This window comes from Thunnus maccoyii, chromosome 13 (assembly GCF_910596095.1).
Source record: "Thunnus maccoyii chromosome 13, fThuMac1.1, whole genome shotgun sequence".
NCBI lineage: Eukaryota > Metazoa > Chordata > Actinopteri > Scombriformes > Scombridae > Thunnus > Thunnus maccoyii.
This window is the reverse complement of record NC_056545.1, coordinates 31,218,421-31,234,319: the sequence shown is the minus strand read 5'-3', so window position 1 is coordinate 31,234,319 and position 15,899 is coordinate 31,218,421. Positions and strand designations below refer to the sequence as shown.

General features: G+C 37.9%; 1 protein-coding gene across 1 annotated transcript; it reads left to right on the top strand.

Annotated features, from left to right (window-relative positions):
* Nucleotides 1–5,356: 5,356 nt before the first annotated feature.
* Nucleotides 5,357–15,774, top strand: LOC121910159 (vasodilator-stimulated phosphoprotein-like). The gene is made up of 13 exons (XM_042431222.1): nt 5,357–5,633; nt 9,253–9,424; nt 10,260–10,440; nt 11,010–11,058; nt 11,566–11,887; nt 12,122–12,228; nt 12,325–12,373; nt 12,482–12,524; nt 12,898–12,940; nt 13,111–13,209; nt 13,618–13,687; nt 14,151–14,208; nt 14,336–15,774. Exons 1-13 carry the CDS (start codon nt 5,629–5,631, stop codon nt 14,383–14,385), a joined length of 1,248 nt encoding a protein of 415 aa, XP_042287156.1. The 5' UTR covers nt 5,357–5,628; the 3' UTR covers nt 14,386–15,774.
* Nucleotides 15,775–15,899: the final 125 nt, after the last annotated feature.

Genomic DNA, 15,899 nt, shown 5'->3' with positions numbered 1-15,899 from the left:
CCTAACTTTAAGCCTTAATAAAATTTAAACAGGTGAGTTATATAAAAATTCACCCCTTGTACAGTTGTCATGAACAGGGAAATTAGCTATAGAGAACAATACTGTTTTTTTGTATCTGGCTGTAAACGTGTTTATTTCTGTTGTAAAGTTGGGCATTTTAACATAGGAGTCTATGGGGATTGACTCACATTTGGAGCCAGCCTCAAGTGGCCATTTGAGGAACTGCATTTTTTGGCACTTCATGTTGGCTTCCTTTTTCAGCCCCAGGGGTTGCCAATCGCTAAAAACCTATTATTGGGAATTACAAGAAAGTTTCAGTGTGACAGAGACACAGAGTATCAAAACCATAGTAATTCACTCTCACTCCTGCCTGTGTACACATGGCACAAGAGGAGAAGGAGAGACACTATGCTGCTGCTAGAAGAGCCGCTGACTGAAATTACTCTGAGCAGCGTGTGTGGGAATAAATTACAATATAATAGATTTGTGTATATTTCTCACTGAATAACTTGCTGCTGTTGCGCTATGCTGCTCTGTTTTCTCTGTCCATGTGCTGTCAGTGTCCTCTTTTCATGCCGTGACGTTATCAGTTATGAAATGGACATGTGGCATGAGAGCATGTGAAAAGCGTCAGTTGCAGGAGTCTCACAGTCAATCACGTAGAGGAGGCTCTATGCTCTCTACACCCACGACAGTGTTCCAATCCACAACACAAACACTATAATCAAGTTTGTGGATGACACTACAGTGGTGGGGCTGATGAAAGATGGGGATGATACTGCGTACAGAGAGGAGGTCCGTAAACTATCAGAATGGTGCTCCAGCAGCAACCCGGCACTCAAGACCTCAAAAACTTTGGTCCTTGAGGCTTTTGAGACCCAGTATTTGTATTTGTATCTGTATTTGTTGAGGCAGCAAAATTATTTGTATTCAAATAAAAGTGGAAAGAGGCTTTAAAATCCTGTTGTTGTTTTTTTTATTACGCTTTTAATTTTAGTAAATTAAAGTGTTACAATAAGTGTTCATGAATAAACTCCCTTATGAAGGAGGTCCCCACACCGGGTCTCAAACCGGAGTATCCCAGATCATAGATGACTGCGCTGACTACTGAGCTAAAACTTTACTCATCACCTCATTGCAGACAGACCTCTACCTATTTATACATTCATAACACAGAGACAGCATACCATGTAATGTGTAGGGAAGAACTTCAAAAGCGATTATTGCTTTGCACTTTTCATTTATTGCCTATTTTTTATAACCTAACTTTGTGGAAAGGAGAAGGGGAACAGCTTGTGGGAGCACTTTGCGTGTTTCAGTAGCTCAGCTTTATCTCTGGGGAACACCCCTAACTCCGGGAGTGATGTCCAAATTAGGAAATCATGTAATAGGTGGATGTGACTCCCCTCGTTGAGACCTGCTGTTAGAGGTAAAAGCGGAGCAGAGGAGAGTGACTGAGATAGTGATGGTGATGTAATCAACCTGCACACTGGTACACCATTAAACAATAGAGACCGGGGGCGAAGTATCAAAATTTAACAGAATTTATTTTCTTGTACAAGAAGGAGCGTTTCACAATGCAACACACAGGATGAGGTTACAAAGAAAAAGGCTCCCAGAGGAGCACCTACAACAGGGTTTTATACACCTTAAGTTTCTTAATCTATCAAATACAGACTTATAGATTATGATGACAGATGACATGGCTCACCCTTTTTCCGATGAATTTTAATTTCTACATCTTCCTCTTTACAAATATAATGCTGAACTTCCTGTAACCTTAGCTGATGATTCTGCTGACGTTGCAGTACAAGACAGGAACAATTCATCATGATCTAGATAAAATAGTAACACTGATACACAGTGTAATCATAATTTTTATAACACTTACCAAAGGCAAATAATTTTTAAAATATTTATATGAAACAAATATTCATAAAAAACCCACTATTTGTGCTTTGCTGAATAACGTATTTGCATTCGGACACACCCCTAGTATCTTCTAGTCTCAAACTCTCATATAGGAGTCTAAATAGAAAATACTGGAACACAAAAATTCCTGCCTCAACACAGTAAAACAAAAAACAACCTTTTTGTTCAACACAGTCACCCGTGAATGAAAAGAATGGTATACAACAGATTGAGAGTTTGAATAAATGACAAAAGAATTCATTGAAGCCCCAAATATACCTCCTGACTATCCCTTGGGTTTGTTATGTGTGAAACACTTTCAGGATAAGCATGCTATTTCTCATCTAATGCATCCTGATCTGCCCAGAAACAATTCAATCCCAGACCTCCAAAAGCAGCAATCTGTTTCCAGTGTGACTGCATGGTGTGTCAGAGTCTTCTTAAAAGACAGAACACATTGCAGAGGCAAAGAGCACTGAGCTTGATTCCTGGTTTTGACTCATTTAAAGTGATCTGAGGTTTGGTTTGTTTAGTGATGTTGTGATGCCAAAGCAACCTTGATACAAAATTTGTATTCAATATGTAAAGTAAGAGAGCAATTACTGTAGAAGCCACACCCTTATTGTTCAGATCCACTCCCCATACACAGCAGAGCCAGTGCACTCAGTGCCCCTCTGAGTAATTGCACACAGCCTGATAGGTTGCCAGATTTGATTGGCTAAGTGTGGATCATGCCACTAGATATCTTGCCTGTAGGAAAAGAGTTTTGGATTCCCTAGCCATGAGGTAAGAGCTGCAGGATTGTGTTTATTCTGTTTTAAAGCAACCTACAGTGGAGTTTCAATTCCACTAAATGTCATACTTTTATGGAAAACAATTCACTGTTATATTTACTCATCACTCTTTCGGTTGATTAAAGGCTACTAGAGGTAACTAGCGAAGGGAAGTGTGAGTGCACCACAGCACTAGTTCTGTAACCTACATTTGGTATGTTTTTTTGTTTTTTTTTTCAAATCATATCAGATACACTAATTTCATATTGCTGTGAGTTTTGGCTCAGTTTCACTGATCATAAGTGTACTGCTGCCAGGTGAATGTGTTACTAGATTTGTAGACAATGTAATTGTGCTAAGCTAAGCTCACCTCACAAAATTATTCCTTCTTTGAACACACAGAGATTCAAGATTCAAAGATTTATTTGTCACATATGTGCAGTGAAATTATGGCTACAATTGTAGTTTGTGATTCTGTTGTCTTTAGCACCAACAGTAGTTTTTATCTTAGGTTTCATATACAATGATACACTTGGGTTAGGCAGAGATTTCTGCAATCAGTGTACCAAGCTGCTAAAGACACTCTCCTTCTGACAGAGCAGCAGACACTGTCTTACATTATTGGTTCCATCATCAGTCAACTTATCCAAATGGCCCTCTGGAGTGGAGTCAGGTTCAATTCCAGTGATGATTACATCATCAGGACCAGGAAGAATGGGAGGACTCATATCAGTTTCATCTCTGTGCATACAGTAGGCTACAGCATGCACTTTTTTTCTACATACCCCACATTGACAGGCATGTGAGCTCTAGCTAACTAACCAAAGAGAAATAGTCACTTATAGCACTAATAACTGCAGACTTGCAGGTAGTGAGTGAGTGAGTGTCCAAAGCATGTAGTATGGGTTAGAAACCTCAATGTTAGCATTCTTGAAATTCCTGCTGTTGCCATCAAAATACTCCAGACACTACATACAATATGCTAGATGCTTTATGTTAGAGCAAAACCTCATAATATTGGATGTCTCCAGTGTATAGAGGTGAAACTGTGCACAGGATTTAATAAGTAAGTATTACTGATCAGCTGCAGGGATTGTGAAAAGAGAACACAGATGCTTGCAGACACAGAAGTATGCACATGCTAACAATCTGCTAACAGATTCTCCTTGTGAAAAAGGGATTGATTTTGGCAAGATATGCTGACAAATGTGTTCATTTGCATGGTCACATATGGCATAATGTATGTAGTTGATCTCACAATATTATGTGCTGCTGCAGACTTTGTTCCGCCTGGTGTCAAGACATTAGTAGAATGGGGAACTGCAGAGTGATTGTGAGAGGTAAGAGGAAATGAACAACACTTAGATGTGGCTGGATGACTATTAAAGGGACATAGCTATTTACTGACAAGATGTAACTCAAGGTTACACGTTGACACGTACACATGCTTAATATAGTGTACAAATACATACCCCAAAGCATAGATATATTTCTGACATCTCAGACAGTTTGTACCAGATATTTTTGCATATGAGAATTCAATGGTGTTTTAAATTGTTTTAAAATGCAAATGGAACTTTTCTTTTCTATGCAACATATGTAGGCCATTTTATGTTTCTAATATATTTGAATGAACAATAAAACACACAGCATATCTTGTCTTATGATATATGCCATGAAATGTAAAATAACATTGTCATTGTTAAGTTCTTTACTTAGCTTCTCAAATGCACTGGCCTCTTGCAAATCTATGCCAGCTGAAAATCTGTCATGCATAATCAATGGAGATCACATGAGGCAAGATGGTAATTTGCATATTTTACCAAGATATGTTCCTTGTTCCTCTAAACTAATATATATTCACTCTTGTTGTATCAAAAATAATGAAGTTCACAGTTCTTCTTTCATGGTTAGCATGGTAACGCTGCTCTTTCTACAAGGAAGTTAGGAGTTAGCACTGCAAAGACGACAAAATTCGTCTTTGAATAAACTAAAAAACAATGACTGAATATGTTTGATACTTTCAACAGTGTCCTCAACAGTATCACAGAGGGAAATTTTGCAGTTCCCTCTTTTTAGGATGACGCAGAACATTTGATGTGGCTTTCACTAACCTTCAACGACACATACTACTACTTTAACTGCAGTGCTGCTGCACCTGTTATTACCACTGCTATTACTACTACTACACCCAGTCCTACTGCTACCACTGTTACTAAACCAGTTTTAACACTTTCAGAGTTAAATACCACTGTTGTTGGATTATACAGCTATCACATTAGTCAATACAAAACAGTAAGTCTTTGCTTTGAGCCATGAAATACAATAACACCTGCTGATTGTCTTGCATGCAGCAGAGAACTTGCACAGAACCACTGCATGTGATGCAGCAACACTTCCAACTCTTTATCTGAAGTAGTCTAAATAATTATATGAAGAATTGTGGCTAGTGTGCAAGTGGAGGGAATCTTGTCGTCCTTCAACCCCCAACACACACACACACATGCACACACTTAGGCACACACACACACACACACACATTCAGCCTGGCACCAACCGTAATAAAAACTATCCCCCTCCCCAAATAAACAGACTTATATGACGGAAAAAAGAAAGCTGAGGCAGAAATCAGAGCTGTGCCACAGGGTAACGGAAAAAGGGGGGGTGTGAAGATGTGAATTAAAAAAGAGCGAGTGAAGGAGGTGAGAACAGGAAGAATGAAAAAAACTGTCTAGGAAATGAAAATACAAAGGCAGAAGTGCAAGTGGTTCGCGTCAAACAATGTCATGATAGAGAGCAATGGAGGTGTGCAGGAGAGAATGACAGCAGGCTTGATTCAATAGGCTACAAATATACCTGTGAGAGGGTGGAAGGAGTGATTCAAGTTTATCAGAAGAAGCAGATTGTTCAAAAGCAAACTTTGGATACTAACTACTGCTAAAATATGGGGTGAGTAATTTTCTAATGACATAGATAACAACTTTAACCCATATAAAACTGTTTTGTTTTTTTCTAATATTCCAAAGCATGTTAAACATCTCATGAATGAATAAATGAAACTATGTAGCACAGTACTGCTTTCTGTCAACTCCACACTTGACTTTGCCAAGCATGCTCTTTAGTTCTGAATACATTTCCTGCTGTCTGCAAGCGTCCGGAGTTCACTGTAAGTGTTCAGTTTTTACAGTTTTCACACATAAAATGGAAATATTACTGCTTGGTGGTCTGTGTTTGCTGTGAAAAAAAGTGTAATGTTGAACCCTTAAAAAGCTTTTTTAGAGCTCATGAGAGGAGTTACTGTATCTCACTGACAGGTGGAATAAAGTAGTCCATATTAGGCAGCATTGTACTGAACACAGGAAGTGGTCAAAACATGAACCTTTTTGGCAGGAAGTAAAGATTTCCCACAGGCTACAAGACTTCGCAACAACAAGTAGACTGAAAACAACTCTGTCACAATGGCTCATAGAGTATGGAAATAAGTATATGCCGTACTGCTGCAAATGTACCTTTGTTTCCTATTTTCTCACCTTTTCTTATAAAATTATGCAGATTAATATGATACGAAGACTAAGTCTGGTTGCATATGAAATATCTTTTGCCAACCATGTATTTACATCCTCAGAGATACATTTACTCAAGTTCTGTACTTGCAGAACTGCATTGTTACAGATTATGTTACTTTGGTATATTAAGTAAAATGAGCTAGAAATCTCCTGTTTATATATTAATGCATCAATGCTAATCATCAAATAATATAATATATAATAATTTAACACTGACAGGACCCCTCTATGAGTGATTTACATTTTACTGATAACACTTCCTGACTTCTATTTGAAATGCAAGATTTTGCTTGTGATGGAGCATTTTTACATTGTGTTATTACTGAAGTTAAGCATCTGAAAACCTCTTCCTGTACAGCTATTCTATGTCCAGACCACGACAAGTACAGTGCTATCAAGACTCCCATTAATCTATCTGATTGTGGGAGAGTTTTCTTTTAAAAAAACACTCAGTGTTGAGTAGCGCTATTGAAATTCGAGTGTCAATATGTTTTGGTACCCACAGCAGTTTTTTCAATGCCAAACAAAAAAAGCCAATGTTAGAAAATGTTAACTGTTGTTGAAACACAAGCAGCCTCTAATTGCAGTACACAAATATTATAAAATCAAGAATTATCAATAGACAATATTTCTGCCATTTGAAACCAAACTTTTGTACCACCATGGTGTTGCGTAGGTTTTGATGTAAACAGAAGAACCAGGTAGTTGCAGTTTTTTACAATTGCTAAAAGGTGTTTCTCAATACTGAGTTCTCTTTTTCTCTTCACACGGTTAGCACAGCAGAAGACAACGTTGTCTAAACTGTGGATCTCTATTATTATTAAGAATAATAACATCATAATAATACACATTTTATTTATTGAGTGCTTTTCAGGGTACTCAAAGACACTTTACAAGTTAGAATAATCAAAGAGAAACAACACACTAAAATCATATATCATAGACTAAAAACAAAAAATATATATCATAGAAAACACACTAAAATCATATAACACATATCATTAATCACAAATTAAAAGCAGTTCTGAAAAGGTGAGCTTTTATAGGTGAAAAACCTAATATAACACTAAATCACTGTAAATTAGACTGCAATTTACTGCATTCTGCTATATTTACATCTAAAAAGACATAGAAAAAATGATGCCTAAACTTCTAACTGGGACATACAACACTGAGCGTCTAATGTCATTCCTTGATGACCTCTATGAAAGACTTCTGCAGGTGAGGAAAGAGGGCAGGTGAGGTGAATCCAGAACATTTTGTGATTGTGTGGGAAAATGTTGGATTTCAACATTCTCTTCCAGTCACAGAGTGGTTTACAGCCCGTTCCAGCATGCTGTCACTTTTCCTTCCACTTCACTCTCCATTCCATAACCCCACAGAAGAATTCTTCTCCTCATGGAGGATGTCTGAACTTATCTGCAATAGGATTCTTTCCCAGGTGTATTGCAGGTGTGATGTCAATGAGAAATTGTGGCAAAATACAGAAGACAGGGTTGACTAGCACTGTTGTATTTCTATATTTGCAGCTATCCTTTACATATATAGCATTGTAAACACACATGTATATATATTGAATATGTATAGTTTTGTATTGCATTACTAGAGTTACTCTAGTTTCATTTTGTGCACTTGAAATTACTCAAAAGCCTATTGAAGAATTTTTCTGATTCATTTCTGTTGATATATACTGTAAAGTTGCACCGTCCATGCAATAAAGAAGTATCATACTTTGCAGCTGTAAAAACTATGGAATAAAATTAGGGCCATATGTATTGTAACTGTGTATCACCATATCTGAATGTGTGACAATATTTTTTATGAATACGTTCAGACGTGTAAAAACATTTGATCAAATGAATTCAAATGTTTGAATGTGTTAAAAAAATATCTGAACAAACAGATTTAATTTTTGAATCCATAAGGAGATCTGGAGCTGTGCATGACATTTTGTGAACAAATTAATTTCCAATGTGTGAACACATTAAGAAGATTTGCACAAAGGTTTGCAATTATACATCAGGTTTGCAGTTGCACTTCTATTTGTTTGTGACTAAAAAAAACAACAATTTAACATAACGATGACTGGTGATAGATTGCTTGATAACTAGTCATTTAAGTTACTTTTTACTAAAATAAGTCCACATTTACCTACAAATATGTGCAGAATTAAACAGTGGCTCCTAACATTACTGTTTTTTAAAATATCCATGTTGCTTGTCCTACACCTACAAACAGGACAAGGTCCATCTTAAATTGTGTGTTTTTATATGGGGGTTGGACATGAGTGTTGTTAAGTTCAGAGACTGTTCATTTGGGGCGTGCTTTCAGCGCCTTCAGCGGCTATTCAGGTGAAAGCATCAAATGTGGGACAAAATTATTTGTACTCGTAGGTTTTATTTGTACTCTTAGATTTGATTCTTAGCTATAAACTTGGGATTCACACGTACAATTGAGTTCTATGTGAACTTTTTTCATTCACAAACAGATAGATGTGTAACTGCAAACCTGATATGTAATGATGTAATGGCAAACCTTTTTTGTAACTGCAAACCTTTGTGCAAATCTTCTTTATGCACTCACACATTGGAAATTATTTGTGTAAATCCTTTTCATCTGCCACAGATCTCCTTACACATTCAAAAATGAATTCTATTTGTTCTGATATTTTTTACATAATTCACACATTTGAATGTATTCGTACAAAATGTTTCAGATATGGTGATAGACAGCAACAATACTTATTACCCTATTTTATTCCATACAAAAACCTGAACTCTATGGGAAGTACAGTGCAGAAACACAGCAGCAGTAAACACTGCACCAAAACTAGGAACAAAACATGAATACTCATGATAACCACTTTAGAGCCAGGTGTATGCAACATGACATATCAAGTTACACACTTCTTTTATTGCTCTCATTTTTTGCGTACCCCGTATCTTATCTTTTCTTCCACCATCCTTTTCTCTATCCGACCCTATACCCTCTCCCTCCAACAGTGAGTCCAGTATCTGCCAGGTGAGGGCGACAGTCATGCTGTATGATGACGCCACGAAGCGCTGGGTGCCAGCGGGATCTGACAGTCCTTCCATCAGCCGTGTCCAGATCTATCACAACCCTGGGGCCAACAGCTTCAGAGTGGTGGGCCGCAAACTGCAGGCTGACCAGCAGGTACAGAACAACATGCATACACACATGCACGCACACACAAATACAGCCCAATAGATAATCACCCTCATGTGTCCTGGTTGTGTACATATAGTGCAATCTCTCTGGTTAAAGGTCACATAACACCAACCTCTGTAAATATTCAGTTCACCTGTAATTCACTTCCCTAAAACATCTGAATGATGAACTCAACAATGCACTTTGGCAGTATAGCTATTGTTTCTGCAAATTCATCAGTCAGATTTCAAGTTTGTTGAGTTCTGACCAAGAGGGACCCATTTTTGGTGCATTACCTTCTGTAAGATTATAAACTCTAAGCATAGTAATCTCTTAAACTGTTGGACAATTGAAGAAATTTTGTCACATGTAACTTTTGCTATGAGCTGATCATTTCCAGCTATTAGTTTACAATGTAGCAGCTATTCCACAGAAATAAGTGAGAAAAATCACAGCTTGTTCCAACTCTTTGAAAATGTCCTGTTTATTATTGCTGAGTGAGACCATCTTGGCTTCTTGCTTCTTCATCTCACTTGTGCTTTTGATGGTGATTTGCTTTTTATAATCACATGCATACAGTATACTTCTTCAAAGAGGGGAAAGATGATTCTCTGTGCTCCTTTTGAACAATACAGGATCATCACCATCTAGTGTATTTCTGTTGCACTGTATTCTTTTCAAACACATACAGACATATTATATACACCTTATGTACAGCAGCATCAAACAGCTCACCTCTGGCCTGTCTGACTTTTGCATTGAATGGTATTACGACACTGTAAGCTATTTGAGTCTCAAATTCTCAATCCAATCATTATCATGCACTTCCTGTTAATGCCAGGTGGTGATCAACTGTCCCATTATCAAAGGGATGAAGTATAACCAAGCCACAGCAAACTTCCACCAGTGGCGGGACCCCAGACAGGTGTGGGGGCTGAACTTTGGCAGTAAGGAGGACGCTGCACTTTTTGCCAACACGATGATGCATGCTTTAGAGACTCTCAATGCAGGGCCGGGCACAGGTAAACACAGTAATGCAGGAGAACACATTAGATCTAAGTCCAGTAACGTGTGAAGCATGTCTGTTCTTTTTATGCTATAATCTTTGTAAAGTGTCACAGTGTCATCAGAGGATTTTGCAGTTGTTTTACTTGTAACTATGGTCCCTTTACATTCATGAATTTGATTGTTATAATATAGATGGCAATGACATATGTTTTAAAGATGAATTCAGTATACAGTAGCATGTAGAGTGATGTGGTGCTCAATAAAAAAGCAATTTAACTACTATCTCCAGTCGGTGACAAAGTTACATATTTCAACAATCATTGTAGATCATCATTCTAAAATTGTTTGCATCAAAAGTACTTATCTATTTAGAAAACATCTATTACATAGTATACTATGAATGTATGCTGTTAAAATGAATGTGAGAAGTTAAGTTGGGTTTTCTCTCTACTACAACCCTGCTTGCATCTACTGTTTTTTTATTCTGTAAATATGCTGGATGCAGAGGAACACAGTTGTCAATTACACATGACATTACACATAATGTGATTTTTTTTTTTTTTTTTTTTTTTTTTTTGCTCAGGCTCGGCTCAGAATGGACCCTCAGCACAGGAACTGGAAGAGCAGAAAAGGTACTGTTAATTATATAAATGATACTTAAGCTGCAACTAATGACTATTTTCATTATTGATTAATCTGCCAACTATTTGTCAATTAATTATTTAGTCCATAAAATATTAGAGAATAGAGAAAAATAAAAACAGTTTCACAAATACACTGACGTCTTCAAATTGCTTGTTTTGTCTGTCCAACAGTCCAAAATTCAAAAATATTAATTCAACAGTGTTATAATACTGACAATAGCAACTAATGCTCACATTTAAGAAGCTGAAACCAGTGTGTACTTGGCCTTTATTCATCACCAACAACAGTGAGTCATAAATTCATCACCATCAATTAATTGACTAATCCTTCCAGCACATAATAATACTGTTACACATCTAACTCAGCTGTGGAAAAATTCAAACATAAATAGAAACCAGCTTTCAAAAGCTGCTAGGTCTTCACCACCAGCAGCTTCCACACATCACATACCCCTATACATCTAAATTCTAAATTATCTGTTGATGTCCGTCCAGGCTGGAGCGTCAGAGGCAGGAACAGCAGGAGAGAGAGCGTCTAGAGAGAGAGAGGCAGGCCTCAGCTGCTGCATCTGCCCCTCCTGCTCCTCCTGCCCCACCAGCCGCTCCACCAGCCCCACCCGCTCCACCAGCACCCCCACCACCTCCCGGTCCACCCCCTTCCTCAGGATCATGCCCACCGGCACCTCCACCACCTCCTCCTGGGGGCATGGCCCCACCTGCACCACCCCCGCCCTCTGCTGGGGGAGGAGGAGGTGGTGGAGGGGCAAATGACCTGGCTGCAGCTCTAGCAGGAGCCAAACTGCGTAAAACACCTAAGGTAAGATTGATATATGCTTTTTCTCCTTTGTGTACTTGACTAACATTATTTCCCTGATGCACATATGCTCTGCTGTATAAGACTGTATAAAAAGATAAACAGTAACTTGGGACACAAATGATAGTTGATTTTGGTGTCCATGTTCTCATCAGTGACAGACTGAATAAGCTGATCAGTAGACCAAAATTCTCTTGAACATAGTGACTGGAGCTAACTGTGTTTTTGTGTATCCAGGATGAGGGAGGAGCAGCAGCCCCAGCCCCCAAACCAGCATCCTCATCTGGTGGAGGTGGAGGAGGCGGCGGTTTAATGGGAGAAATGAGTGCCATCCTTGCAAGGAGGTAAGTTATAACTTAAAAGACATATAAGACAGATATGTCTGTGATGATCTGATATTGGGGACTTCTGAACAACTGTAATACAACCATTTTAAATAGGAGGAAAGCTGCTGATAAGCCTGCTGCAAAAAACGAAGAACCTCGCAGTGTAAGTCTCCTGTTTAATGATTTTGGGATTTGTAGTGTTTGTAGAATGAGCAGTACAATTTAAGATATGGGCAGATGATAACTCTGGTATGTCTGTACTTGACTACAGGAAGATTCTGACTCCCCAGTAACAAAATCCTCAGGACCAAGTGGTGAGTAATGTCGTTTTCACTCCTCCTACAGGACTGTAATAGAGTCAAATAAACTGGTTTCGCTGTACCTTCTCATTGTCGCTCTACATAATACTGTGAAAAATACATTTCATTGACACAGGAAAATAAAATGTACTACTTTGTTATGGCAGCGAGGGTAGTGTATAGTATACAGTGTACATTTATCATCAAGAATCACAAAGTTGACTTAATTTCAGAACAATATATACCTCATATACCACCATATCTTCTTTCTGTTCAGCACAACATAGCATTGTACTGTATGAAGGCTAAAACAGACAGACACTACAAACACATTTATTTTATCTTATGGCCACGTACTGTAATAATACATAGAATCATATTTCACCAGAAATCAATGAAAAGCCCTGGGAAAAATCTGCCACCATACCAAGGTAAGAGCCTGATCCATCAAGCTTTCTCTATCCATGAGAATAGACTGAACATTAAATTATGTTCCACAGACATGTATTTGGTGTAATTAACAATCTCACTGAGCCGTCCATACAAATTCACAAACCCAATCAGCATCTTGCCTTAAAGGATCTGCATGTTTTTGCAATAGGCCCAAACCAACCCTAACCAACAGTCAAAGGGACTCCAGCTCAAGTCTCAGCTCCTGCTCCTCTCCCTCCTCTAACACGGCCACTACCCCAGTGTCCAGGTACCAGTCCACCTCTGTCCCCGTCCATCCATCCTGCTGCTCTGCAGCTGCTGTTGTATTTTCTCCCCAGGATGCTACTTCTGCACTGCAGTGCACTCTGCTTTTTATGCTACCTACAGTATGACCAGTGAGGTGAGCACTGCACCGGTATCACTGCTGTTTTCGGCACTGGAATGCTGCTTGTAAATGACTCACTATAGCAAATGGAGCACTTGACATTTGGTGGTTTCTCTCTGAGGCTATAATTATAGCATGAGACAGTGCTGCTGTGTAGTCTACCTCTTTGTCTCACTCAAATACCTGCTGAAACTAGGTAGCTATGCTGCTTTTCTTGGCCACCTCTCCTTTCCCACTTGATCTCAAGGAGTCTGTGTTGGCTGAGGTTAAACATTGATCTTTCTATTTTAGGATGAAGGTGGTGAAAAAGAACTCAGATGGTGCAGGAAGTGATGTAGTTGATATGGAACGAATCAAACAGGTTGGTTCCTCCATCTCTAGTTGAACATATAACAATATTCTGCAACTCATCTAAAGTAAAGTAAAGCTCTGTGGTGTGATGTTTTCAAAGCAAAACGTTATAATTCGTCCACATCATATCCTGTGCCACACAGGAAATGATGTAGCTTTCGTTTAGAAATCATAAAACCAATGTTATGTTGTAAGGTTCTGCTTGTCTTTCTCAATCCACCATCTGCAAGCACCACTGAGTTAAAATGCAGTTGCAAAGTCTGACCTTCTGTCCAAGTTATATAGAGCTGCAGAGTTGTAAGGATGACCACTGAAATACAGTAATAATCGGCTTTAAATATGATGTAAGATTTGAACTTTTTAATTCCAAAGTCTTACATTGCATGTTTCCCTTTCTCTCTCTCTCTCTCTCTCTCTCTCTCTCTCTCTCTCTCTCACTTACTGTGTGTGTGTGTGTGTGTGTGTGTTTGAAGGAAATTCTTGAAGAAGTGAAAAACGAGCTTCACAAAGTGAAGGAGGAGATAATTGCAGGTAAATTCGACTTGTACACAATGTGTTGTCATTAGATTAAGTAATGAAAATAGATTGTGCATATATGAAATATATGAAATAATTATTTTGTGTTATATCTGTATATTATCCTGCTTTTCTCTACCAGCACTGGTCCAGGAGCTACAAAATGCTCAGCTCAAGTGTGAAACATCCTGAAAGACTGAAGAATGGATCGAGAGAATATGAACGTTTTATGATACAATGCTCAGGCAATTTACATATTTTTTAGCCAACAGAAATTATTTGATATTTTAACAAAATGCAAAATATAGCTTAATACATTTGTATGTATTTATCATTGTGTCTTCTTTAAATATTCCTGCGGTACTTGATTTTGAAGGCACCAATATTGATACTTGAGTTACCCAAATCTGGTAACAATATCATCATTCTTTTTTTTTTTTCATGAACAAAGAAAATATGCAAATATTTCCATAAGCATGCCTTAAACTGTAATCATCTTCAGGTTGAGTGCAACATCCTACTGTCTCCCTACTGTCCTTTTTCCTTTTTGGCACCTACAAGGGTGGTAGACATGATAACAAAAATATACAACACAAAAAACTGCAATAACATATAATACCCCACAATAAATACATGTGAAGCTTTTAATGCGCTATTTAACTCAAAATAACTGCAACACAGTGGACAAATACATCACCACAAACTAAGGCTTCAAAATGTAAGAAATTAATTAACACTCTGACACAAAAACGGAAAAAAAATTAAAATACTTGTATGTGAAACATGAATATAGTTTCTCAGATTTCCATGATCATACCGCAAGACACATATTCTTGAAAAAAGGCTGAAATTAAACTATCGAGATAAATGTCTACAACTATTGAAATGTTATGAAAGCGAGGCTAACAGGCATACCAGTTATAGTTCAGGTGAGGTTACACACCAGAAAGACCAACAGCTCCGGCTTTTCCCCCTTCCTCTAAAAATAAGCCATTAAAAGTAAAAGTCTTGCATTAAAAACTTCACTTAAATATAGTGCAGAAGTATTGTCAGCAAAATAAAAGTAAAGCATAATGGCACCTTTCAGAGTGTTATATGATTGGATATGATTATTGATGCATTAATGTGTAAGCAGCATTCTTAGTGTAGTTGAGGTATTCAACTGGGTAGTTTAATTTATAACAATGCATCATATTTTATTTGTTGATCATATGTTTTATATGTAAAATTTGAATTCACAAAGTAACACAGCTGTCAGAAAAATGTAGTGGAGTAACATCCTCCTTTGAACAGTAGTGAGATGTAAGTAAAATGAGTATAAAATAGAAATACTCAAAGTACTAGTACCTCAGACTGGTATGTCTGAGATTGCCTTGGGGCTGGTCCAGATGAATCATTTTCACAAACCACATAATACACTTTTATTTTAAGCATTTATTTGGTCCAAAGTTCCAAAGGTCTTTTGCCAAGCTGGTGCATTTGAAGTAATAAGAGAACTATGTAATAACTATTTTGTTGTTTATTACTGAACCAATAAATGTCTGGCCAGCCTGTCAGCTGGGGTAGCTGGGATATTGTGAACAGCTTGCAATGGTGCCTCTCGTTGTTGTGTTAAGAGTGTAGATATCTTTTGTGAAGAAACTAGAAAGAAGTATTCAATCATTGACTGTGCTTCTCATTGCTGTCAGTTAAGTGTGTTCATATCT

What these genes read in the sequence shown, in the direction of transcription:
- LOC121910159 (XM_042431222.1), top strand. An exon ending in AGTGCCATCCTTGCAAGGAG is followed by an intron (nt 12,229 to 12,324) that starts GTAAGTTATAAC and finishes CATTTTAAATAG; the next exon opens with GAGGAAAGCTGCTGATAAGC. An exon ending in AAATCTGCCACCATACCAAG is followed by an intron (nt 12,941 to 13,110) that starts GTAAGAGCCTGA and finishes TTTTTGCAATAG; the next exon opens with GCCCAAACCAACCCTAACCA.